This window comes from Podarcis pityusensis (assembly GCF_964106645.2).
Source record: "Podarcis pityusensis genome assembly, chromosome: 14".
NCBI lineage: Eukaryota > Metazoa > Chordata > Lepidosauria > Squamata > Lacertidae > Podarcis > Podarcis pityusensis.
In genome coordinates, this window is record NC_138039.1 from 28,807,530 (window position 1) to 28,833,645 (window position 26,116).

At 45.4% G+C, this 26,116-nt stretch overlaps 1 protein-coding gene across 7 annotated transcripts in view; it reads left to right on the forward strand.

Annotated features, from left to right (window-relative positions):
* MEGF11 (multiple EGF like domains 11) overlaps window positions 1–26,116 on the forward strand; it is a 352,698-nt gene that overhangs the window by 237,091 nt on the left and 89,491 nt on the right. For all 7 annotated transcript variants that reach the window (XM_080982103.1, XM_080982104.1, XM_080982102.1 and 4 more), the window contains one exon: window positions 4,748–4,922. In XM_080982103.1, the coding sequence (XP_080838229.1) occupies window positions 4,748–4,922 (175 nt within the window). The remainder of the gene's footprint in view (window positions 1–4,747; window positions 4,923–26,116) is intronic.

Here is a 26,116-nt window from a genome sequence, read left to right on the forward strand (position 1 = left end):
CTGAAAAATTGTTCTGGCTCCAGGGTCATCATCTGCCCTTCTGGGGAAATATAAAAGTTTTTGCATAGTGCAAAAGAACCCACGTGGCAGGCTGTAAGTCTTCTAAACAAACAGACTGTAGTGACATATGCACCAGAGCTTGGACTTCAGAGCTCATTCCAGGCACAAACTCTGTATCAGCTCTCATGTGAGGCTAATATTGTCCTGCTTGAATAATTAGCATTTATATAAAAATATTAATATTGGTGCCAAACCTCTATAGAATGGATACTCTGTCTTTAGCCTTTCTCCCCATTTAAAGTCATCTGATAAGACTGCCATCTAGATGGATAGAGACTGAGCTTTTTCAAAGCAAGACTTTAAATTTAATGGGGGAAATGCCCCTCTGAACATTTACTCTCCCAAGAGAATATTTGCACCTTGCACTGCTTCTGATCTGGCCAGGTTGTTTCTTCGCCTTGGCTTTCTTTTCCCCCATCCCATCTGTTTGTACTGTCTTCAAGCATTCTTGTCTCCAGATGGTATCTGCTCCTCTTAATAAATGAGTCTAGTCTCTCCTCGTTGATAAAAATCTGTCATTCTACTTGGTCTTATCTCAACCACGGTGGAACAAAAGAGATAGCGGCAGGCAGAGATCCGTAGATGTTATTTTCATTCATCCCATTGGCATTTCAGCTTTTGACTTTCCAAGCAACTCTTCAGCAGCTTGTCAAAGTTTCGAGACAAAGGGGGCACCTAAGCTGAGAAAGGAGAGCTCACCTTCTCTGAAAACAGCCTTGTGGCTATTGAAATGTAGGGATTTAATCAATCAATCAATTAATTAATTATACCACCCTTCATCCAAAGATCTCAGGGCGATTTACAGCATAAAAATGCAAAATAGAAACACAAAATGCATAATAAAAACAAGAACAAAACAAACCCATAAGCCCCCCCCCAACTCCCACATGCGTTCAATTCCATCCATGAAGTTGTACAGTACTAGCATTCCCACCTAAGTTCTCTTCCTTAAATTATGTACAACCAGTTCCCAGGGTTCTGGCACATTCTAGCCATCATGGCACCCTCCAAATGCTCTTGCACAACAACTTCCATCGGGAATCTTGAGAGCTGTAGTCCAAGAGTACGATTCCTGGACCAGGCTAGCTTGAGCACAATTGATTATGCATTGGCAACTTCACAGCTGGGTTACTGCAATGCACTCTGTGTGGGGATAGCCTTGGGGTTGGTCCAGAGGCTGCAGCTGATGCAGAACGTAGCAGCTAGGTTGTTTGTGGGGGCAAAGTACCACCAGTGTATATCACTTTGCTTGCAGGAGTTGCATTGGCTGCCAATCTGCTACTGGACAAAGTTCAGTGTGTTGATGCTAACATAGAAGTCCTTATACAGCTTGGGACCGGGTTGCTTGAGAGATTGCCTTACCCCTTCCACACCCCATAGATTGCAGCAGTCTGTGGGAGACTTTCTCCTGTAAGTTCCAAAGATTTCAGAAGCCCTTTCCACAGTAAGTAATGTGAAAGAGCAGGGTTTTTAGTGTGGCTCACCCTGATCTGGGGAATAGCATTCCTGTCGAGATATGACAGAAATTCACTATCTGCACTTTGCAGAAACAGTTGAAGACATTTTTGTTCTGAGAGGCTTTCCCAGCAGATAAATGGGTCTTTGCAGGGAGTGTCTTATTTTAAACATATTTGCTGTTTTTGTGTTTTTAGCTGTTTTTAATTATCTTATGCGCAAATCACCTTGAGACAGTGGTTTAGAAGACGATTAATAAATACATCATCATCATCAACAACTGCTTCATTGCTTTCAGGTGGTGGTTTAATAAATCAATAATAATAGTAATAACAGTAATAGTAATCATAATAATAAACAGCTGGCGGGCACTACATCAGCTATCCCTGCTGTGGTGTGGCCAAACAATATAGGATCAAGATCCACAGACAGGAGCAATCACGGCTTTCAGTAGCTCTCCTGCTATATCAGTGATGGGTAGATATTGGAATAAAGGCAAAGCAAAGAGAAGGTTGCATTAAGTAAATAGCACATGAAATCGCAAACATAAATCTTCCTGGGAAGCGAGTTTGTGCAGGGGAGAGTGAGAAACAAAAGACATAGGGATATCACCGGACGTTTAGTGGACTTGAAATGGGAGAGGGACCCTCGGCCTGTTTCTGAATGCAGTCAGTTTGCTTTAACTCTATTTTCCTTGCAGTTTGCATCTCATGCAGCCCTTGTCTTGGTTGGGACATATCTTTTACCATTCATGAAGTGTTCATATTTCATGAGGAGATTTTTTTGGGGGGGAACCTACCCCTCTTTTTTTTATTTATAAAAGACTCTGCCTTGCGGTTGAAATGCTTACCGGATGCCGTATTTTTCAATTGAATTGTAACAGGCCAATTCAGATTGCTGGGAACATATATTAGTTTTGAAAGATTTAATTTAGCTTTCCGATGCAAAGCTGGTTGGAAATGTACGGTTCTGCGCGCCAGGAGGAAAAACGCAAAACGAGGGAAACTAAACTATTTCTGTGCTGTTTAGTTTTCTGTTCCCATTACCTGAAGATTAATAGATGCAGAGATGGGGGGGGGTTGCAGTTCCAGCTTTTTTTATTACTTTTTCATCTAAATGTTAAGAGGTGTGAACCGAGCAGCGTATAATTCCGAGGAGTGCTTTGTCAAGCGGAAACCTGGTGATTTTTTTTATTAAGCTGATGAATTGTTTTAATTAGTTACCAGAATCCTCCGAAGAAGCACATGACAGCTACAGAACTTGGCAATTTTTAGTCACAACATTATACACTAATCGCTTCTGCTGATAACAAAACAAAGGCGGTGAGGGAGGGAGGGGAAATTAGGAAAGCCAAATAAATGTTTTTTGGTGAGGATTCCACATTGTACTTCTGTCCCAGATTGTCAAGGAGGGTCTCTTCCAACAGAGAGGGTGTGGGCAAGACAGTCTGTGTGCATAAAGCAAGGGTGGAGAATTTCAGACCCAGGGAAGGGATGCGGCCCTTGAGGTTTGTCTATCAGGCCCTCAGGAAGCTTACTTAGGCTGAAGCCTGCCACCAGCCCTGCTCTGTACCCTCCTTCAGTACTTTTGCCTGACTGAAATGTGTATTTGGACTTAATCGTGCCTCTTGCTTGTCTCGATGGAGATATGGGCAGGATATAGAAACCTCTGGGTTCTTCATGACTGTAATATAGCTTGCAGTCCAAAGCTAAAAGCCACACCCATTGCCCAGCCATCCTTTTTCCATGGCATGTGGCCTCTAGAAGGCCTGAGATGGAATTTGGCCCTCAGGCTGAAAAGGTTCCTTACTGCTGGTATAAAGGATGTGCACATAGCATGTTGTTGTTGTTTAGTCATTTAGTCGTGTCTGACTCTTCGTGACCCCATGGACCAGAGCACGCCAGGCACTCCTGTCTTCCACTGCCTCCCACTGTTTGGTCAAACTCATGCTGGTAGCTTCGAGTACACTGTCCAACCATCTCGTTCTCTGTCGTCCCCTTCTCCTTGTGCCCTCCATCTTTCCCAACATCAGGGTCTTTTCCAGGGAGTCTTCTCTTCTCATGAGGTGGCCAAAGTATTGGAGCCTCAGCTTCAGGATTTGTCCTTCCAGTGAGCACTCAGGGCTGATTTCCTTAAGAATGGATAGGTTGGATCTTCTTGCAGTCCATGGGACTCTCAAGAGTCTCCTCCAGCACCATAATTCAAAAGCATCAATTCTACGGCGATAAGCCTTCTTTATGGTCCAGCTCTCACTTCCATACATCACTACTAGGAAAACCATTGCTTTGACTATACGGGCCTTTGTTGGCAAGGCGATGTCTCTGCTTTTTTAGATGCTATCTAGTTTTTTTAAGATGCTGTCTAGGTATGCTGTCTATGCACATAGCATACTCTCCGATGAAAATAGGGACATCCTATTCCAATAATGATAATTTGACTATTTATACCTCTGAGTGGGTTGCCCCAGCCACTCTGGGCTGATTCCAACATATATACAAAACATAATAAAACATTAAACATTAAAAAAAACACCCCTATACAGGGCTGCCTTCAGATGGCTTGGGGATTGGATAACTCCATACTCTCCAACAGAAAATAGGGACGTCCTAAGGAAAAATAGGACAATGAGAGATCAAATCAGAAACCGGGACAGCTTCAGTAAATCTGGGACTGTTCCTGGAAAATAGGAACACGTGGAGGGTCTGACATAGGGATTACCTGGTAGAGCCACTATCTCCTACCCATCTTCTGCCCAGGCCCCTACTTCTTTGACCGCTTTATCTATGCTGCTTTTGTGGTCTCTGCTTGTGTGTCTGCCCAGCCCTTAGCTTTCCTGTGTGCCAAGCACAATGGTCTCTTGCCCTCCATTTCCAGGCAATAGCACAGAGACCCTCTTAACCGTCCCCTCACTCCCTCAACAGTGTCTGAGGTTTTGTCCAGCCAAAGTGGCCTTTCACTTCCACTGTGGAAACAGTCAGCACTCTGTTGTGGGCAGATATCCTCTCATCTCCCACGTAGCAGAAATGTTTGTGAGCATTCTGTGACATCCGACAAGCTTAACTACTGGCTGTAGGGGATTTGGCGTTGGGAATGCAGATAAGAGGCGTCTTGAGAGTGTGTGTGTTTCACTCGGTTATCCGTGCCCTGAAATGATGTGGTTTAATAATCAGATGCCTGCTCTTTCCCCTTCCCACTGGTGCTTCTCATTAATACCTGTCTCTCCTCTTGTCAGCTGTCACCCTCTGTCTGGAGAATGCAACTGCAAAGCCGGCTGGGCAGGACTCTACTGCAATGACACCTGTCCTTCGGGATACTACGGCGAAAGCTGCCAGCTTGCCTGCCGCTGCCAGAATGGAGCAGATTGTGATAGTATTACAGGGAAGTGCTCCTGTGGCCCAGGATATATGGTAAGCCCTGGAGGGGGGGGCACATTTTGATTAAGTGATCAGAACACTGGAGAACTTTCCCCTGATATTGTCAATATTTTTTATTCCAGCTCAGAGTTCTATCTGAGCCCCTTTGGAAAGGAGAGGGTGATAAATATGGAAAGCTAGTAATGGCAGGAGCAACCGTAGAAGCAGCCTTATACTATAGGTCCCTGTAACTTAGTATTGTCTACACTGGCTGGCAGCAGCTCTCCATCTTTCCAGAGCTGCCTGGAAATGCCAGGGATTGAGCTAGAGACCTTCTGCATTCAGAATGGGTGCTCTGCCACTGAGCTATGGCCCTTCCTTGTGGCGTATTTCAAAACATAGGAATCTAACTTCTACCACGTCAAAGCATTGGTCCATCTAGCTCAGTACTGTCAACACTGACTGACAGCAGCTTTACAGGGCTTCAAAGATAATCCTCATCCTGGAAATACCAGCGACTTTCTGCCACTTAACTGCAGCCTTTCCCCAAAGCTCTGCTTGTGTTTTCTATGTTTGTCTGTTGCTGTTTTAAATCAGTAATCAGTATTTTTACTTACATGTTGGCATCCGTCTCTCTAGGTAGACAGTGGAGGAGCACCTTTGGGGGTGAGGTTAGACTGTTGGGCGGTTGCAGTGCCTGCTGTGGCTGTAGAGACCAATGCAGGAGAGACATGTATTGTTGCAGCTGGGGCAGATGAAGGCGTCCAGTTGTGCTGCTGCAGATGCACCATGGCATTTTTTCTCTCTGCGTTCTGCCCAGTGGTCATTCCTCCTCTGATCACTGCTTCGGATACTTGCAATAATAGCAATAATAGAAATAAAGGAGAAGGGTTTTAAACTGAAATTAGAACAAAAACTTGAAAAGGTTTTTGGGGACACACACAAATATGTTGTGCTTTGGGTAAAATAATTATTGGGGAGGAAAGAGGTTTCTGATTATTAAATTGAATTGTGCTGTTATATCTGTGGGGCCTCTGCAAAATTCTGGATCTCTGGTCTCCTGTTTTCAATCAAAGCAGGCAGAAGAAGATGGAAACTGGGTGGGAAGGACGAGGTGTGTTTTTTGGGGGTATATAATTTTTTTGTGGCTGTTAGCTGGGCTAGAAGTGAGCTCACTCGGTCACAGCACATAATGTTCCTTTGTGGGGATGGGGGAGGCAATGTTGTTTTAGTGAAAGCATTCAAGCCATCCTATATGCCACTGAATATGTGCAAGGGTACCCCTCCATATATATGTCGCTCCCTCTTGAGATACCAGTTCTAGGGGCTTCCGCTACCCACTTCTCAGCAGCATCGGGTGGCAATCCCATAATGCCGGTTGCTTAGCAACTCAGACTGCACATCAAATCCAAGCCACGTGCATCACTGGGCCAGAACATAACCAAGCACCAACTGAACAAATGAGAATGATTGTCTGCTGCTTAAGATCTTTCCCAGAACCACAAATTACCTTTCAGCTCCAATACACCAGGTGTAAGAGAAGCTTCTAACTCTCCACATCTCCAGAAAGGAGAGCTGTCAGAAGAGTCTGACTACCAAGGAGAGGGACCAATGTTTACTTTTATTGGGTCTGTCCCATTTCTTTACTGTTCGTATTTTAAACAGGGACCTGGCCCATAGGGCGGTGACATGCTGCAGGACATTCTCAGTGGTGGCCCCCCAGCTGCAGAACTCCTTCTTGATGGAGATCCAGTTGTCCTCCATGTATGTTACTTTAGGTGGCTGCTTAAGACCTTTTGTTCAGGCCTTTGGGACATGTCTGCATGGGAGAGCCTTCTATCTGCTGCCCATCATGTTGCATTTTATTGTTTTTCTGTATTGTTGCTTTTATGCTATTTTTTCCTGGATTAGCTGCCTTGGGCTCTATTTGGGAGGTGGGATATGAGAATCAAATAAGAGCAAAAATAACAACTTGTTATATGAAAAGTGGAGGGGCATGGATGTTAGAAGCTGACACACACATACCCTGCTACCTAGGCTGCCCATGCTCCACCGCTTATATGTCTGTGTTACCAGGATCACTTCTGGTATCTAGATGCTATGCGGGAAAGGAGATGGGGTGATCAGCTGCTAGGAGGGGAGGTACTGTATGGTGGAACCAGATGTCAAAGAGAACAACAACTACCAAACTTTTAGAAGACATCTGAAGGCAGCCCTGTTTAGGGAAGCTTTTAATGTTTGATGCATTACTGTATTTTAATATTTGGTTGGAAGCTGCCCAGAGTGGCTGGGGAAGCCCAGCCAGATGGGCGGGGTATAAATAAAAAATATTATTATTATTATTATTATTATTATTATTATCATCATCATCATCATCATCATCACCTCCCTTCTGGTGTTAAATGTAAGTGTTGCTCACAGAACCTCCCACTTTGGTTCTTTTTGCATATGTTTATCAGATAGTCAAAATAACAACACGTTTGTTTCAAGGCAACATTCTTGAAAAGGTTGATTAGGCTCTTCTGGCCCATTTTGAAAATAACGTTTCATCTCCCACTAAAGAGCTTTCTCCGCACTGACATTTAAACAGCTTGGTTATTGAAGATAGCACCATAATCACTGGAGCATATTTAGGCATTAGTATCATTGCGCTCTCATAATATACAATAATCTCTGGCAATTAGTCCAGGAGGGGTTGTTAAGCCTGGGAATTGCTAATTTATTGTGGTGGAAGTGTGTTTGTCATGCATAGGATGAGTCGGAACACAAGACATCATCTTACACAGAGTTACTGAGCTGTCAGGAACTGCTAACTCTCAGAGCTAGAATTAGCCACGGCCTCTGAATCAGAGGGGACCCCCAACATTTCCCATGACCAGGGGGAGACAGAGGGAAACCTCGAGATTATTCCCCAGGACAATGTGCCACCCAGGGAACTGGTGGAATTGGGGAACATTAAGGGCCCTGAGTGCACTCATCTGACAACTCTGCATCTCCCCGCAGCCACCACCATGTCTTCAAGAACAGTGGTGGCAATGAGCCCCAAAATGAAGTTCAGTCTCAAGGGCAGCACAAGGCATTCCATCCCAGAGATGGTTGGGATTAGGGCTCCATAACTACACTAGGAAGGATAGGGCAGCCAGGCTGAGTTCTTGAACCCTAGGTTGTTGCCTGAAAGCCACTGTTACAGCAGCTTCCATAGGCCTGCTCCTAGCCTAACAGTCTTGGTCCATAGCTCCTTCCATCACTACTAAAAGGCAACAACCCAAACAAGACAATAGAAGCAGGCTCAAGACTGCCCCAACCAGCTCTTGCTGGATCAATGTCAGGACTTGGTTGGAGCCCGGGAAGCTGCATCAGAGCACAGAAGCAATAGTTCAGGACCATGGACAACAATCTTGTAGCTGGGAGCAAGTTGTCTCGGCACTGGCTTTCTGCAACGGCCAGAGCTTTATATACTGGACTTGGATGACCCAGACTGAATTACAGTGGTACCTCTGGTTACGTACTTAATTCGTTCCAGAGGTCCGTTCTTAAACTGAAACTGTTCTTAACCTGAAGCACCACTTTAGCTAATGGGGCCTCTCGCTGCTGCCACGCTGCCACCACGCAATTTCTGTTCTCATCCTGAAGCAAAGTTCTTAACCCGAGGTACTATTTCTGGGTTAGTGGAGTCTGTAACCTGAAGCGTATGTAACCCGAGGTACCACTGTACCACCTTTTGGTTGATTCAGACCTGCTAGTTAAAGTGCCAGTGTCCTTTGCAGCCATTGGCTTCTCCTAGATGGTGTGCTTTTGGCAGTGAAGACTTGATCTTTGGATGCTCCTCAGGGCTTTCTTGATCCTCTGTAATATCCAAGTCCATAGGCCAGGGGACAGGGAGCTAGGTGCAGAATATGGCGCTGGTAGGTCTATACAGGATAGAGCTGGGGAGGGGATTCATCCCCTCTTCTGAGGTACTAATGATTGGAGACTCTGAGACTGATGACTCAGAGTTCAGGACCACGGTACCAGCAATCTGCTGGACAGCTTCCCTGGCTAAGGTGATTGGAACAAGACAAGATTGCTGCAAAAATAAGAAGAAGGAAAAAAAATATGTAAATGTTACAGAAGACTCAAAGTGTTGGCTCCCAAAAATGGTTGCTTTTCATTACCATTTTTGAAAGTCATCCCACTGCTAAAGTTGTAATAATCCCCATTGATTGCAGTGGATTTGCAATCCATATGCCCATGCATCTCTTTCCAACATCCTGGAAAAGGGCATGGGTGAGTGGCCAGCTGGAATTCTGAACAGGAGCACTCTGTGCCACAACATTTTGTTGCAGGTCCTACTTGTGAGAGCCTACCAGCCCAATCCTTTTATATCCCACCAGCTGGATGAAGTGGTACAATCCACTATATCACCTCGTTCTGCTGCATGTAGGGGCTTGCACCTTTCAGCTGAAATCAACACACCTCTCAGCCCAAATCCTCAAAGTATTTCTTGACTTCCCTTCAGCTTTCCCAGTTAGGTTCTTGCTCTTCATCTACTGTGTTTCTAGTATTTGAAAATAGCTGCCCAACCCAACTGAGCTGTTTCCCCCCCAGTAGCAGTTGGCTTGGGGCAGCAACATGCACTTAACCTCCTGACAGTTGCATCACTGCTACTTACTGGGAAGGAGAAGGGGAGGGACGAGGCTGTGGGGAGGTTGGCACAGTTCATCACAATGCATTTGCATCATGCCAACCTCCCTGGCACCTCCACCTTTTCCTTCCTGTTAAGTATCCGTAACTTGTTTATCCCAAGCTCAGGTGAGCATCACTGCTCCACCGCACAGTCTGCTGTGGCTTTTTCCAAAGAAACAGAGTGTTTGCTTTCTTCCTTCTCTAATTGTGGTGTTATCCAAGAAGCTGCCAACATTTCAGTGGCCATGACATGCAACTGTTGAAAAAATAAAATAATGAGAGAGAAATAAAATAATCAGGTGCTGTGCAGCAGGCTGACCTGAAAGAGGATCTTGTTTGACCATTTCTTTCAGGAGTGTGACACCAAAGTCACAAAGCACATCTCAGAGTGTGTGGGAGTTTATAAAGGGGGATAGCGCAGAGGGGTAGCCTTGAGCATTTCATATCCTGGGTAACTTATCTACAAAAGGGCCATCGCCCCAACGTATGACCGAGCAGAGTTGGATTCTGCTGTCAGCAAAGCCAAGACGACTGTGAATGGCACCAAGAGAAAAGAGGGGTGGGAGGGCAATGCGGCCTTTTTGTTCAACGGACCAGCATCTATTTTAAAATAGAAGAAGCTGAAGAAGATGCAGCTGCGAGGAGGGGAAAGTGATTACAAGCAGATTTGCACCTTTATCAAACACACACAGCCTTCTGTGCAGATCCTTCCTTAGTTTCCTGACCAAAGCATTCAGGGTGAAATGGGGTTCTTAATAGGCACAAATATGCCTTCGGAAGAGGCATTTGGAGAGCAAGAGAAAAACATCCTTGGTCCCCAGATGCCTCTGCATTCCTAAGTGTGCCTGAGCTGAGTTTAGCAATGAGAGGTCAGGAAGTTCAAATGCTTCTTTTCTTTAATTTTGCCCTTGCCAGGTAAAGTTCAGATTTATGCTGAAATGAGGTCAGAATCTGCCTTCCTGCTAGAATAAATTCCAATTATTTTCCTATTGTACTTTTTAAACAGGGCGGGTGCAGCATCTTTTGACTGCCATAATTGAGGGGGGAAGAGAGGGAGAGAGCAGCCTCTGCATGACAATGGGGTCACCTGTAATTCAATTCACAAGTTTAGATTTTAAAAACAACAGTCCCTGATAAACATTCTGGAAGACTTGGGGAAGGGCCATAGCTAAGGGTAGAGACTCGACCTTGCAAGCAGAAGGTCCCAGGTTCAATCACCCGCAAATCCAGATAGGGTTGGGGGAAAATGCTGCCTGAAACCCTGGTTTCCTGCTGCCAGGCAGTGTAGACAAAACTGAGCTCAGTTGACTGGTGAGCTGGCTAAGTATGAGGCAGCTTCCTCTGTTAATGATGTTACTTGGGTTTCAGTCCCACAGACCTATCATATAGCCTTGGGAAAGTCTTTCGTCTAGTTATACATGGCATAAACCTTGGCTCATGGTTAGGGAGGAGAAAGCGTAACCACAAGCCCTGGTTGGGACAACATGCTAAGCCAAACTGCGACTTAGCTCAGTGCAGAATGACTCCTCTCTGGGAATCCACACATTCATGAGGTCCCAGTAAACCATGGCTTAAATTTATGTGTTGTGCAAACCAGACCATTATAACTCAGCCTCAGCTCCCTGCACTGATAAATGGGAAGTTGAGTGCCTCCTTGCCTGAGAAATGAAGTTGAAAGCAGTCAAAATTTCTCAAGAGCTTTTAAGAATTAAAAGTACTTTTCCCCCTTAAATAAGGAATACTTGAAAGAGTGTCTCTACACATATTTGCTAGCTCTGTAACTGAGATTGCTGCTGTGCGGTGGGTTAGGGGTGGACCTTTGTGGTTCCACCAATAGGGGCTGTCCAGCTGGCTGCAACCTCTGAGAGGACTTTCTCTGTTGTGGTGGAACTCTGTGGAAACTCTTAACCCTGTAACTGCATTCAGGCATTTTCAGTGTGGTGTTTTCAGTGTCAGCTGAAAATGCGTTTGGGACATCTTGATCACAGGTGTTTGCTGTCTGTCCAAAGTTCATAGGAGCTGACATAAGTTTTCAAATTTTGGAAGCAGGAGTTTCCAAGTATACCAAGCAGATCAGCATTAACTGAGATGCTGAAGAACAAGTTGGATGCTGTGTAACTTTAAGGGGCATCTCAGTTTTTCACGATTTATTTATTTATTTTAAAGCATTTCTATAAATTGCTTAATGATAGTTAGCCTGGTAGATGATTGGCAGCCAGTGCATCCTGGTACTGGCTGTAACATTCTGCACCAGCTGCAGCTTCCAGACCAATCCCAAGGGAGGCCCCACATAACCTATGTTACAGTAGTTCAGCCATGAGGTTACCATAGCACAAGTCACCATGGCCAAGCTATAGATGCTATTAAACAGACTTGGACCAATGTCCAAGAGTCAGGAGCAGAGCTGCTGCAGAAACCTACTGTATTGTCTTTTCCAGGATTATAATGTCTTTCAGAGCAGGAAAAAACCTCCAAACCCATGAATACTGGAGCTACATGCTCATTTATGCCACTGCAAAGCAACAGAAATATATCGTTCGAAGGTTTTCAGAATACATCACCAGCAAGACCTTAGGGCTGGGATTTTCTGTTTGCTTCTGATTTTCATTCCTGTAATTCTGTAAAATGTCAAAAGGGAGGGTCTGGTTCATTAATTAAGCATAGCATGAGACTGTGGGATTCTTGACCTGCCTTGCAGGGAAGACTTGCAAAGAACCTCCAGCGCTCACTTGTTAGCTCAGAGCATCATTAGATGTGCCCTTGAAACATGGCTGGTGTGTTTTCACTGCTCAGCCCACAACTAATTGCAACTTTCTCAGAGAGGATCATTAGTAAGATGCTGAGTCAACATTCACTGATGGCTCTTTGTTCCTTTTTCAGGACAGGGGAGCCTCAGGTACCTCTCATTGTGTTTTTCTTTTGCAGAACATACTGGTTTTGGATTCCTTGGTTCTGCTAGGTGTTAAGGAAAGATAGAAGTAGGGAATAATTCATCCTATGATGGTCTCAGCCTACTCAGGACTTAGCATTGATAAATATCACTAATTGGGTCTTTGTACCTTCCAAATTATTTTGAGAGTCAGTGTGGTGTGTTGGTTAGAGATGAGAGCAGCCAATATGGTGCCCTTCCGTCACTGTTGTTGCGCTACAACTCCCATCGGTCCCTCACATCATGGTGATGATGATGATTTAATTTCTATACCGCTCAATATGTTTAAAATATCTATAAGCGGTGTACAGAAAACTGAAGCAACAACAAAAAATATTCCCAAAATACAGTTACATATAAAAACATGATATTAATGCAAAGTTGCTAATATCATCAACCCCAGCCAGCAAAGTCCAGGAATTATGGAGATTAGTCTAGCAGAGTTCATGGCTGAGGTGAGGTTTAAACCAGAAACTTCCCATACCACGTCTAGTTCTTAAGCCACTCTGCCACCTAAGCACTTCCAAATGAGAGGCCTCCTCTCAGTTCCAGAATTACAGAGTTGATTCTCTCCCTCTCTCACAACCTTGGTGACTCACATGTACCAAGCATACTTTAAAGCTGGCTGTCAAACGAGGTGCCAACATGAATAACATATGGGGGGCAGGCAAGCCCTGCCCCATATGCCCATCAACTGGGGGGGGCTCAAATATTTAGTTGTGGGGGCCAAAGGGACCTTGGCCTTTAGGAGTTGGCTCCTGTGTTGTCTTGCCTTAGTTAGTGCTGATTGGCTTTGGTGGTTTTACCTGTATTTGCAGGTAACTCTAACCCCATGATAGCTAACATGGTGCCCTCCAGGTATTTTGGACTGCAACTTCCATCCACTCCTGCCAGCATGTCAAAGGGAAGGAATGGTGGAAACTGTATTCCAGAACACCTGGACAGCCCCAGGTTGACTACCTCTGCTCTAACCCATTGGAATAGCCTTCACTAACATCGTGCCCTTCAGCTGTTTTGGACTGCAAGCCCCATCAGCCCTGGCCTGCAGGAGGGCACAACTGGAAGGCATGGAGTTGGCAAAGACTGTGTTAGAGCAACCTGCGCCACCAGCTATACCTAGTTAAACCACTTTAGCTGTGGGAAGCTTGTAATGCAGTTGAGTTCTTGGTTGACATGATGTCCTTCCAGCGATTGCCACCTCAGTGAGCCCCTCGTGTCGATACATCATAGCGAGGTGACAGACCTTCTATTGCTTTAACGAGTTCATCTCTTTAAGCTCCAATTTGTTGAAGACCTGTCCACTTTTATCGAACTCAGAGTGGTGTCGAGCAAAACTAGCACTTCATCACCAATACGAAAGGATTTGATATGAAAGGAGTCAACCTGACTTTCTCTCCCCTCCACACACACACACACACACCTGTTTTGACAGTTTGGGGAGATTGCTCTTGTACAATATGAGGATAAAAATGTATTTTCCAGGACAGAATAATTCCATTCCCATCCCCCTGCCGTGTTCAGACAGCAAAGCCATATGTCACAGACGTCCAATAATAAGATTATCTATGATCCAGAGGGGATTTGAAAGGAGCAAGGTTTTCAAGAGAGGAGTGAACTTCTAGCTCTTGAACCTAGTCTGAATGTTCTCTGGTGGACAGAGGAAAGAAAGTCTTCGGGACACAGTATGCCAGAGGTGGGTGTGGCCAGAGGCAAAAGTGGGTGGGGCAAAGCAGAAATCTTTTTCCTTTGGTGTACAGCCAGGCCCCATCCATGAAGCAGTCAGAAGCAAGCTGCACCCTGAGATGAGGAGAAGAAGCTGCCACCCAAATTAGCAAGACTAGCAAGAGGTTAGTTGGGAGGCTGCACCTCCCACCACCTTGCCAGCAGCAGCACTGCCAAGACTCCCCACAACATCATGCCTCCCCCACTCAGATTGAGGCAGTGCCCATGCTACCGCCTCCTGCCCGTCACCCCTGCCAAGTGCCTGGCACTCAGCACTCACCACTGCCTGGTGCTTGCTGCCTCCTGGTCCCTAACCCTGAATGCCCTATTGCATACTTTTGTTCTCCCAAAGTCACCCTCCTTGACTAGAATTTACATAGCTTATAGAATCATAGAATTGTAGAGTTGGAAGGGACCCTGAGGGTCATCTGGTCCAGCCTCCTGCAATGCAGGAATCTCAACTAAAGCATCCAGGAAAGAAACTTTAGCTTAAGTGGATGGTGCATATTCTGCTTTTTTATATAAATAAATATGGTGAACTACATATTCTGCGGCCTGTATACATTTTGCAGATTAAAGATATGTGCATGTATTTCCTTAGGTTTCATAATTCTGTGCATGCCAGTTACTCAGTGGGTCAATGAACTGTGTCATCAACCGCCACCGTATCCTTCTGGTCACCTTGCAGGAATCATCCAATGGGGTTACTATGCTCCAGTTGACTCTGGCCATTCCTAAAAGACAGGTCTCAGAAGGTGGTGCTGCAAGACCATTGCTTTTAAGCAAGGATCAGCTATGCTCCAGAGTGCCTGACCTCAATGAGGCTTGAAGTCAATCAGCTGGTCATTAGTGATGACTTCAAGCTTTGCTTCCAGCATGGATGAGTTGCACTCAGGACTTCATAATCAGAAACTCTGGAGTGCAACTGATCTGTGTTTGTCTTGCATTTGAAAGCTGAATTCAAGGTCTACCTGCTGAGGAACAAGCAGGAATGCACCTTAAGGCTCCAAATTTGTTATTTTGCAGCCATATATTTATCTGCCCCGTCGTTCGGTCCCAGCGCCTGCCAACCTAGCAGTTCGAAAGCACCCTCGGGTGCAAGTAGATAAATAGGGACCACTTACCAGCGGGAAGGTAAACGGGGTTCCGTGTGCTGTGCTGGCTCGCCAGATGCAGCTTGTCACGCTGGCCACGTGACCCGGAAGTGTCTGCGGACAGCGCTGGCTCCCGGCCTATAGAGTGAGATGAGCACACAACCCTAGAGTCTGGCAAGACTGGCCCGTACGGGCAGGGGTACCTTTACCTTTATTTATCTGCCCAGATGCCATTTTTTACATCAGATGTAGGGCAGGTGGATGCAGCTTGGGGGAACCAGCATTGTGGAGCAAATTAGGATTCCTGGAGTGTCTAATCTGGCCCATAGGCCAGAGGTTATGAAGTTGCCTTTTACTGAATCAGGCCATTGGTCTGTCTAGCTCACTATTGTCTACATTGACTGGCAATGGATCTCCAGGATCTCCCAACCAAGGCTGAGGATTCCCAGTATTGATACTGGGACCTTCTTCATGCAAAGCAGCTGCTTTACTACGGAGTTACAAAACTATAACCAAAACGATAACCTTCCAAAACTATAACCCACACTTGCTTTGATCACTACACCACACTGCCTCTCACATCTCAACCTTGCAGGGGACCATATTCAGCATATTTTTATCATCCATATTACAATTGCACAATGTATCCGTGTTCTTCACATAATGAACAAAACTTCCCTTGGCCTTAAGCTATTGATTAGAGAATGAGAGGAAAGGGAGTTTATAAAATTTGCAAAAAAGGCTTCTCCTTTTAATGTCAGAAATGAACCTGGAGCTGAGACTGTTGGATCCATTGAGGGGCTGTGATGGCAATTTAACTCATTTAAATGATCGGTTTCCCTTTGATATGATTCCAGGTGTACTTTTAGTGCAGGGGGGGGGAACTATTCTCGTCTGAAGTTTCTGGAAGAAGAAGAAAACTCGGGAGGGGGTGACGTTCAATGGAGCTCCTGTCCTTTTATCCTTGATTTAGTGAGCATATCAGATGCTCCGCTTTGTTAACAGCCCTTTTCATTTGTAAAATAAATCCAGCTATTTTATTGGGCTGTTTTTGTTAGCGATCACCAGCATAAATTTTGCGCTATGTGAGATTGGGGTAGGTATTACGGCACAGCAGTTGTCCAATTAAGTGGAGCATCGCTGGCAAAAAAAAAAGCCAGCTTTTCATTTTGCAAGTTATCTATGGGCGCAAGAGGACTTTGTGTGTGTGCGTGTGTGATTTTCATTTTGCACATTATCTATGGGCGCAAGAGGACATACAGTGTGATTCCCCCCCCCCCATTGTACTAGGAACATCTTCTATCCTGTGCTATTTAACCAGCTGTGGATCTCTTACTGCTGGCAACACAGAAGATAAAAGGCACCTGTTTTCTCCTAAAGAAAGGTGCCTCCGCAACATTCCAGAAAGCCAAACATTCATACAGGGTTTTTGGTTTTTTATTTAAAAAAAAAAAGAGTTAGAAGATACCAGTAGCAGAGAGCTACTTTTGTAGAATCTGTTTTCACACCCATCAGGGAGAATTCAAACTGGATTTCCCATAGATCATTGAAAAAGATCCCAGAGAAGTTTACAATAAATACACAATATGCATTAAAACACACACACACAAGAAAACAGCACAAAAGTTTAAAAGAGCAGGATGAGAGCTAAAATGCTTCAAGGGTGTGGGAGGATGAAACATTGTTTGCCTAGTGCCCATTAGATGACAAGGTCAAGTGTGCACTTGGCCCTGCTTAGAAAATAGAAGTGATGGGGTGTCAGGACTGGTGGTCTGGAGAGGGGGGAAATATTCACTGGAAATAATCTGCAATTAGGAAGGGTTTGAAGATACGTCCGGAGGAGTAGCCATTACAGTTCGGTCATACAGAGGCTCCGACACCACATTCAAATCATTTATCTGGTAGACCAATGGGTGTTAGAATTCTATATGAAGGGAGAGGGCGAGTATATTCCTAGGAAGATAACATTTTCTTATGTCTGCTAATCAAGATGCTCTCAGTTCATCTGAGCTTGAGCTTAGAATGGAAAGAGATCTTTGCAGTTATTGCTTGTGTCCTGTTTCTTTCTGTATGTGACATTCTGAGTTGTTCAGGGTTTGTTGCTCCAGTTTCATTTCGCAATGATTCAGGAACTGCCCTGGGACTTTAGGGTGAAGGCTGGATAATAAATTGTAGCCATAGTAATCATCACCATCATAATGCTTCACCCTGCGCATATTATGGAACTTGCTCCCACAGCTTTCCGACAGGTGTCTGGGTGGCCACTGTGAGAACAGGATGATGATGATGATGATGGATTAGATGGGTCATTGGCTCCTCTTATGTTCTTTAATTTGAGGTTCCTTCCTTAGCCTGAATAAATCTGGTGCAGAGGGGAAAGCATCTGAGTCTCAGTGCTGATGGCTGTGCTTGAGAACACATTTGACACATGCCCAGAGGGTTGCTTCCAAGCAACCCAAAAGTACTTTGTCACAGTTTTGTTAGTTAGTTGTTGGTTTTTTTTTTAAAAAAAGCTCCTATCTCCCTTTTAACAATGTCTGCATACTTCCCCTGGTACCTAGGGAAAGGATGGAACTGTCGGTTTGGGTCGTCCAAATTCCTCATTCTTCAAGTCTTAAATCCAGCTCTCCACATTTCTGCAACAATTTGTGAATTTCTTTTTTAACCCCCATGAAAACTTGTCTGCATTTCAGTGACCATTTCTCCTAATAAACACATGCCATCTTGATTAATGTACTGTACACATTTCCCCTAATATAATGCATTTTTTGTAAACATTGGTTAGAGTTTTTCCTTGAGGAAGGGTGCATTTCAGAGGATGGCAGCAGTATTTGGGTTCTCACATTGTTTCAGAAAGTGAGAGATAGATAAGGTCATCTTTGAATGTGAACAGAACTGAATTTCCCCATCCCTACTCATGTCAAACTATCTGTATTTTCAGACCCAGACCCTGACTGTATCCTCCTGCTGCTTCTTGACCTCCCAGATCTCATTCAGTTACACAGAATATTTAAAAGTCACCGGAGGGAGAGGACGCCTTCAGCCCTTTGCTTCTCCTCCTCCTTGTCCTTCCTCTGCGTCTGCCCTGTGTTCATATTTGTGGCAGTCTGGTGGGATTTTGCAGTGACGTCCCTGGGTTTCGGCTTTGTGCCAGGGCCTCTTTGCAACTTGTTGACATGTCTCTTCCATTTGGCTCCCTTAATTGGCAATGTGGGCATGTCGCATTGCATTTCCGTTGCCGCTGCCTTTTGGTACCGCAGGGGCCCGGTACCTTAACTTTAGACTTCAGACTGAGTTTATTTCATCTCCATTTCACAGGGCAATCTAGCCTTCGCCAATCTCCTTCCTTCCTTTTCATCCACTTTTAACACTTAGGAATTTTTATATTGCTTTGTCAAAGGCACCTGCTTAGAGACCCGTCTGGCTCTTTGCATATCAAGAGCAGGGAGCTGGTTTAGTTTGTGGTTCAGATTCCAAATTGGGAATGGGAGGGGGATAACGACCTGAGAAATGATTGAAAACCTCTACAATAGAATTAAAGCCTTTTATTTCACTTTCTATTTAACTGCATTCCTCAGGGGCCCTTGGAAAGAAATGTATGCAAATCTTAGAACTTAATTCCATGCCTCACAAATAGCCTCCAAGCAGCCTTCTGACCACTACAGGGGAGAGAGAGAGAGAGTAAAGAATAACATGTGAACAGGGCTTGCATGGATGCTGTCCTGCTGTAAAAGTAAAGGTAAAGGGACCCCTGACCATTAGGTCCAGTCGTGGCCGACTCTGGGGTTGCGGCACTCATCTCGCTTTATTGGCCAAGGGAGCCGGCATACAGCTTCCAGGTCATGTGGACAGCATGACTAAGCCGCTTCTGGCGAACCAGAGCAGCGCATGGAAACGCCGTTTACCTTCCTGCCGGAGCAGTACCTATTTATCTACTTGCACTTTGATGTTCTTTTGAACTGCTAGGTTGGCAGGAACAGGGACCAAACAACGGGAGCTCACCCCGTCGCGGGGATTCGAACCGCCGACCTTCTGATTGGCAAGTCCAAGGCTCTGTGGTTTAACCCACAGCGCCACCCGCGTCCCTGCTGTAGGTACAGACAAATCTGCCATTCTCGCTTCCTCAATCTTCCAGTCTTAAATTCAGCTCTCCCAACTTCCACCTCTACTTCCCAGTCCTAGCTGGAGATACTTCCAGGGATTGAAACTGGGACCTTCTGGATGCAAAGCAGGTGTCCCATCACTTAGCTTGAACCTTCACCTAAGTGCTGATAATAATCTGTTAGATCATTAAAAGCAGCAACAACAAATGCTCTTAGAGTATAATCCAATTGGAATGGGGTTTCGTTTGTTTGTCCTTGTTAATTTTGAATGCTTCCAGGAGCAGATTTTTAAACTTTGCTGAGCTGTGCTTGGGCATCTATGGAGCTCCTTCTCTTAGGTTATCTCCATGGCCTCTGGAAGGACTCCAGAAACTTGTATTAATAGTAAGTTGCAGAAATGTTTTCTTTCCTCTCTCATAATGCTAGAATTGGGGGGCATCCAATGAGGCTGAATGTTGGAAGATTCGAGACAGGCAATAGAAAGTACTTTCTACATACAGCACATAGTTAGAACTCATCCTTACCAGGGAGAGTGTTGACCATCAAGTTGGATTACTTTACAAGATGATGGCTACCAGCCACAATGGTTAGGTTTTACCTCCCTTGTGGGGCTTCCACTTGGAGCATCGGGTTGGCCACTGTGAGAGCAGGACACTAGGTTAGATGGACCTTTGACTTGATCAAGCAGAACTCTTCTTATGTTCATAGCAGTGGAAAGTGGATGGTGATTCTTATCCAGCCCTTGAAGTTCACTACGCCCTGGGAATAATTTACAACAGGGCATTCAGCAATTCAGTAATTTAGGGCAGCCACAAAGCACCTACACCTGCATGCAAAACAGGGTCCCTTTTGCCCTGTTACTTGATACCTGGATAGTTGCAGTCCTTCCTTTTCCTACTAAATATTCATGGCATAAACAAAGTCGCCGGTTTTCTGTTTGAACAACTCAATGAGTTTGTTTTACCGCTTTGACCTTAAATAACAAACTGATCTTACATGGCAAGGAGTCTGAATAACAATGCTGTTCAGTCAAACGCTTGACTGCACTCTCGCTCCTCCTCACCCTTTCCTTTATGAATGTTTTCATGGCTGAAATGGTTGGGTCCACCCAGGTCCTCCTGCCAGGGCACACTAAAAGAGAGTTTTAATCAGAGGGGATATTTCCAGCTAAACCCATTCCACTGGAAATAGGAAGCTGCCTTATACTGAGCCAGATCATTGAATCCATCTAGTTCCACACTGAGTGGCAGCAGCTCTCTTGGGTTACAGACAAGGAGTGTCTCCCAACCCTAGCTGGAGATGCCTGGGATTGAACCTGGAACCTTCTGCATGCAGGGCAGATGCTCTAACTGCTGAACTATGGCCATTCCCTGCTATTGCCCTGAGAGAAAAAATAACCCTCCTGGAAAAAAACCTGTTTTGCATTGCTCAAGTGTCTGTGCTCACGCTGATCTCCATGGGCTCTGTGGTTTTTATCTGCCAGACTAGCAAACATTTCCTTGAGTGGCCTCTTGAGTGCCCAACCCTATCAACAGGTGGGGTGAGGCAGCTGCTTCAGATGAGAGATTCCAAGTGGCAGGCAACAACAGCTAGTCTGCTGCCCCATGTCAGCTTATGGACACACAGTATGAGACAGTTAGGCAACAGCACAGTTCTTTGCACTGTGCAAATGTTTGCCAGGAAGTGGACATTTGCAGGGGAGTATTGCCAGCCAGGATGGGGTGCTTATCCTTTCCCCTTCCTGCTCCCACCCATGGAGTCTCCCCTGCAAATGCCCCTCTGACTGCGCTTAACTTGTTTTCTGCCCACTAAACTTTGAGGGAAAAGGCTGGGGAGGTGGGCATGTGCAAGGAGAAATCAGCAAGTATACAAAGGATAAATTATCGCTTCTCTTGCCTGGCTACTTTCTCCTACAAATGGGCCCATTCTCTCTTCCCACCCCCCACCCCGCCAAATGTTCCCACATTTGCATTATCTCAGCATGTTCAGGTTTGCCGAGATCTCACGTAGTTCCTCCCTCAGCAGACCTGCAAGTTCTCATCCATGCAACAGGATCCCTGGGGCTGTTTATCTCACATCATGACCCGTCCTCCCTGCCCAGTATTTTATCATTAGCACCAATAACAGCACCTGCAGAGAGCTATTAGCAGCGCTCCAAGAGGAAACTCATCCTTCCAGAGATCATCGTTCTTTTTGGAAGGCTAAAGACATGACTGTCCTGCCTGGGGCTGATGGGCGTTGCAGTCCAAAAACATCTGGAGGGAAGGCTGATTCAGAATTTTAGATCTGCTGTGTATGTACCTGAGAAGCACCCCTCTTAATTTCCACAGGAACCCAATTAGGGAACTCAGTCTGTTCTCCCCACTTTGATATGGGAAGCCATATGTTCCCCTTGCGGGGGATTGCTTGTCAGGAGCTGAGGTGGGTTAATTGTAAATGTTGCCCTTAAGTTAGCAAATACACACATCCATATCTAGGATCTGCATCAGTGCACTGGAATGTTTGAGTAGGACATCCCGCAGCATTTAAATACATCCACGGTTTATGAAATGAATCGGCTTATCTGGCATAGCAGATTCTGGGATCAAGCAACCCCTGTATTTTTGTCACTCAGACCTGCAGAGATAAAGGTGTCTATTGGTACCTTTCACCTACTCTCTGGATTTTATAAACATCTGTGGCCCCTGCAAATTGTACATTTCCTACAACACCCTCCCTTGATGGGGAGCAATGGGTTTTATTTCACCAAATTCCCTCTGTGTCTCTTTTAATGCACTCTGCTTCATACCATTGCCTTACTCATGATGCTGGGGGGGGGGATACACACACACACAAAATGTGCATTTTACATTTTTGAAAGAGAAACAGGAAAAGAAGAAATAAATACAACATTCTCCCTAAATCAGTAGTGGGTGACCATTTTTTCCCCTGTTGAGGGCCACATCCCCTTGGGAGTTACCTGTTGGGGGCCACATCATGGGCAGTGGGTGGGGCCTGAGCCCAAGGTGGTGGAGGCAACCCCATTTTCTCTCTCTTTTTTGCAACCCTTTTGAGACCCTAGGAGCCCATCCTCCGTAGCTAACTCATCTTCGTTTACTCTTCTTGGCACAAGGGGTAAGAAGCCTTCTTCTCCGTGACTAAAACGTTTGCCTTTCATGCTGATTGGGCATTTCTAGGATGTTGGATACTGGGACTCTGTTGCAGAAACACAAACGGGTCTTTATCCCCTACTCCCCGTGACCCTTGACCACTACACCTCTGCATGGGACCCCTCGAATGTGCAGCTGTCTCACCTGAAGCCTGATGCAGTCCATGCAAGCTGCCATTCACCATGAAGGGTGGAAAGAGTCAGGTATCCACATTGTGTCTGCCCCCACCCCGCTAATATGACAACTTCCATTATATAATTTCAATGAGAAAATACATAGATAAAACCACAGCAAAAAAAAATAATCAATGAGAGAGAGAGAGAGGGCAGTGGTTCATTCTGGGATTGATCAAAGTTTCGTTCTTTGGCTAAAATCAGCCAGCGGAGTGGGAGCGAGAATTAGATCCAGAATCCAGCTTTTGGTGGGAGAGTAACCTTTTTGTCTTATGATATCTTTCTCATGGAAATTACATTATGGAAATCTCCATAACAGCCAGGGGAGGAGAGTCAGATACAATACAGATACCTGTCCTCATCTCCCCCCCCCCCAACATTGTGGCGAAGAGCAGCTTGCATGGGGGGGGGGGTGTTAACGTGGGGAGAAGGAAGCAAGCATTTCCATTGAGCTCAGGAACGGAGAACAGCCCTTTCAAATCAGCCCTTTAAGCTGAAATCCCACAGCAAACAATTAACTGCCGATGAATCTTCACGTGGTCCATATGGAATCCTCAGCTGTGGGAAAAAGAGGCATTAAATATCGGTCTATTTATGGCAAGATTCCTTAATATAGCCATAACACCTTTCCCCCACTTCCCATGGGGTGGGTGGGTTATACATTTTGAATTTAATTCACTATCCTTTCTCGTTTCATGCTGCCTCCAGTGGTACCCTTTCCGCTGGAATGTTCCGTACTGATTAAGTTACCAAACTGCCCAGAAGGAAAAGAGTGGGAGAGAAGGGAGGGAGAGAACGGTCACCATATGGAGCCCAGATGTTGATTAATTTCGGTAAATGGGATAGGAATCTGAAACACCATATTGCAAGAGAAAAGATCCGCTAACACTTGATCCCCAGCCTAATAGAATATATACTCATTAATGACTGGCAAGGAAGAGAGCCTGTTGCAATCATCGTCAGAGGTGGGGAGGTTGTGGGTACGTCAATTGGATAGTAGTGCCCACGTGCATCTCATTCCATAAGCCAGGCTCCCCAAATTGAGGTGAAAATGTTAATGATTTTTGCATTTAGAATTAATCCCTGCTTGGAGCGGCTACAGCTGGTTTGAATCATATGTTTTCTGGTATAGAAGCTAAAAGGGCAATCTTATGTCTGTCTGGGACGCGGGTGGTGCTGTGGGTTAAACCACAGAGCCTAGGACTTGCCGATCAGAAGGTCAGTGGTTTGAATCCTCGCGACGGGGTGAGCTCCCGTTACTCGGTCCCTGCTCCTGCCCACCTAGCAGTTCGAAAGCATGTCAAAGTGCAAGTAGATAAATAGGTACCGCTCCGGCGGGAAGGTAAACGGCGTTTCCGTGCACTGCTCTGGTTCGCCAGAAATGGCTTAGTCATGCTGGCCACATGACCCGGAAGCTGTATGCCGGCTCCCTCGACCAATAAAGCGAGATGAGTGCCGCAACCCCAGAGTCGGTCACGACTGGACCTAACGGTCAGGGATCCCTTTACCTTTATGTCTGTCTACTTTGAAGTAAGCCCCACTGTGTTCAGTAGGCCTTGTAGTCTGGCAACTGTGCATAGGATTGAAGCCCTCTTAGCAGTCCCACCACCCACAAAAGCTCTGTGGGATGGTGGCCTGGGAGAGGGCATTCTCTGTGGCCACCTCTAAGGAGATGTGCGTGGCACCCTCATTGTGCAGTTTTCAGCAGATGTAGAAGACACACGTCTTCATCCTGGCCTTCCACCATACCTGAGGGCAGCAGACTAGCTTAGAGGAAGCAGCACATGCTGCTGCTGCTTGCCTCACACAATCCCTCACCTCACGTTGCCTGATGGTAGGGCCGGCCCTTTCAAAGGAAATGCTTGGCAGTCTGTCTGATAAAAAGCCATAGTGGCCATGGAATATCACCATATTTTGAACTGCTTCTTCTTAATGATAAACTGTTGGAACAAATAGCAGTTGTGGGGGGTGGCAGGAAACCAGGGAGGGACCCTGATCAGATCAAGAGCACACTCTAGAATGGTGGGGACACGACTGTTTTCTTTCTTCAAAACAAAAGTGACCGGTTTAAGCACACTTAAAAAAATGTGCGCTTTAAAAAAATGTGCAAAGACATGTAGTGTTGGCCTTAGAGGGGAAGTTCCCTCATCTCTCATTTCTTGCTCAGCGAATGCCAAGCTCTTCTGTCTCTGAACTAAAGGAGTGGCCTTGAGGATTATTATCATGTGAAGGTTGATGGAACCTTTCTCCCCCCCCCCCCCCGAAGTTTCTCCACACACCCCTTGACCTTAACATTTCCTACCACACATTCCTTTGGGCACCATCCTTCTCAACAAAAAAGGTCCACCCGTGTACAAGTTTTCCCTGGCCGCTGTGAGAAAAAGATGCTGGACTGATCCAGTATGTTCGCTGATTTCCATTGTTAGCTCAGTGCTTCAGTCCAGGTTCAGTAGACGAATGCAATAATGTAACTGTCTGACTTAATGTTTTGAGATTCCGTAAAGCATATATATTCCGGCCTTTCCATTGCACAGATGAACTTCAGTTTTGCAACTTTCTTAGGGCACAGGCATTTCCCCTCCCTTTTATTTGTGCTAATTTGCAGAGCATCTCATACATTGATTTTGCAATATAAATAATACATCATTATGTATGCTCAGCAGTTTCTCTGGGATTTGAAAATATCACTTCTTTGGGGCCTTGTTTGTTTGTTTGTTTGCTTATTTTGCCTCTGCGAGGAGACCAAGCTTCGCACGACATTAAGCCCTTGTCGTCTTTTGTGATTAGCGCTTTGTCCGTGATGTTTTTCTTAATGAGCAAACAGCTGTTCAGAGAGATTTGCCATTTTACCTTTCCTACCTCCCACTGTACGGCTGCCAATAATTTGTCCCTTTTCTCCTTTTGCGCCAATCCAAAAGAAACCATTGTGATGCTGTCAGTTCCTGGGAAACAATGGACATTGTGTAGAAGGACTTTGTCTAAACTGGAGATGGCAATGGCTGGATAGCCCAGGCTGCTTTTCAGACCCGGAGATGCTTCCTTAGAATGTTGAGAATCTCAGCTTTGCTGCTATGATGATTCAACCTTTCAAGGATAACTTTAAATGTGATGCAAAAACCTGAAAGGGGTTTCAACAAGATTCATAGCAGTTTCCCACTTCTGCAGTATTTCAGGGTCACGTAAGAACATCATAAGAGCCTGCTGGGTCAAAGCAACAGGCTATTTAGTCCAGCATCCTATTCTCACATTGGCCAACCAGATGCCTGTGGGAAGCTCACAAACATAATTCAAGCACAATAACACGCGCCACACTCCTGCATTCTCCAGAAACCAGTATTCAGAAAAACTGACTGTGGAGGCAGAGCAACAGCCTTCATGGCTAGTAGCCATTGGCAACCTTCTTCTCCATGAAT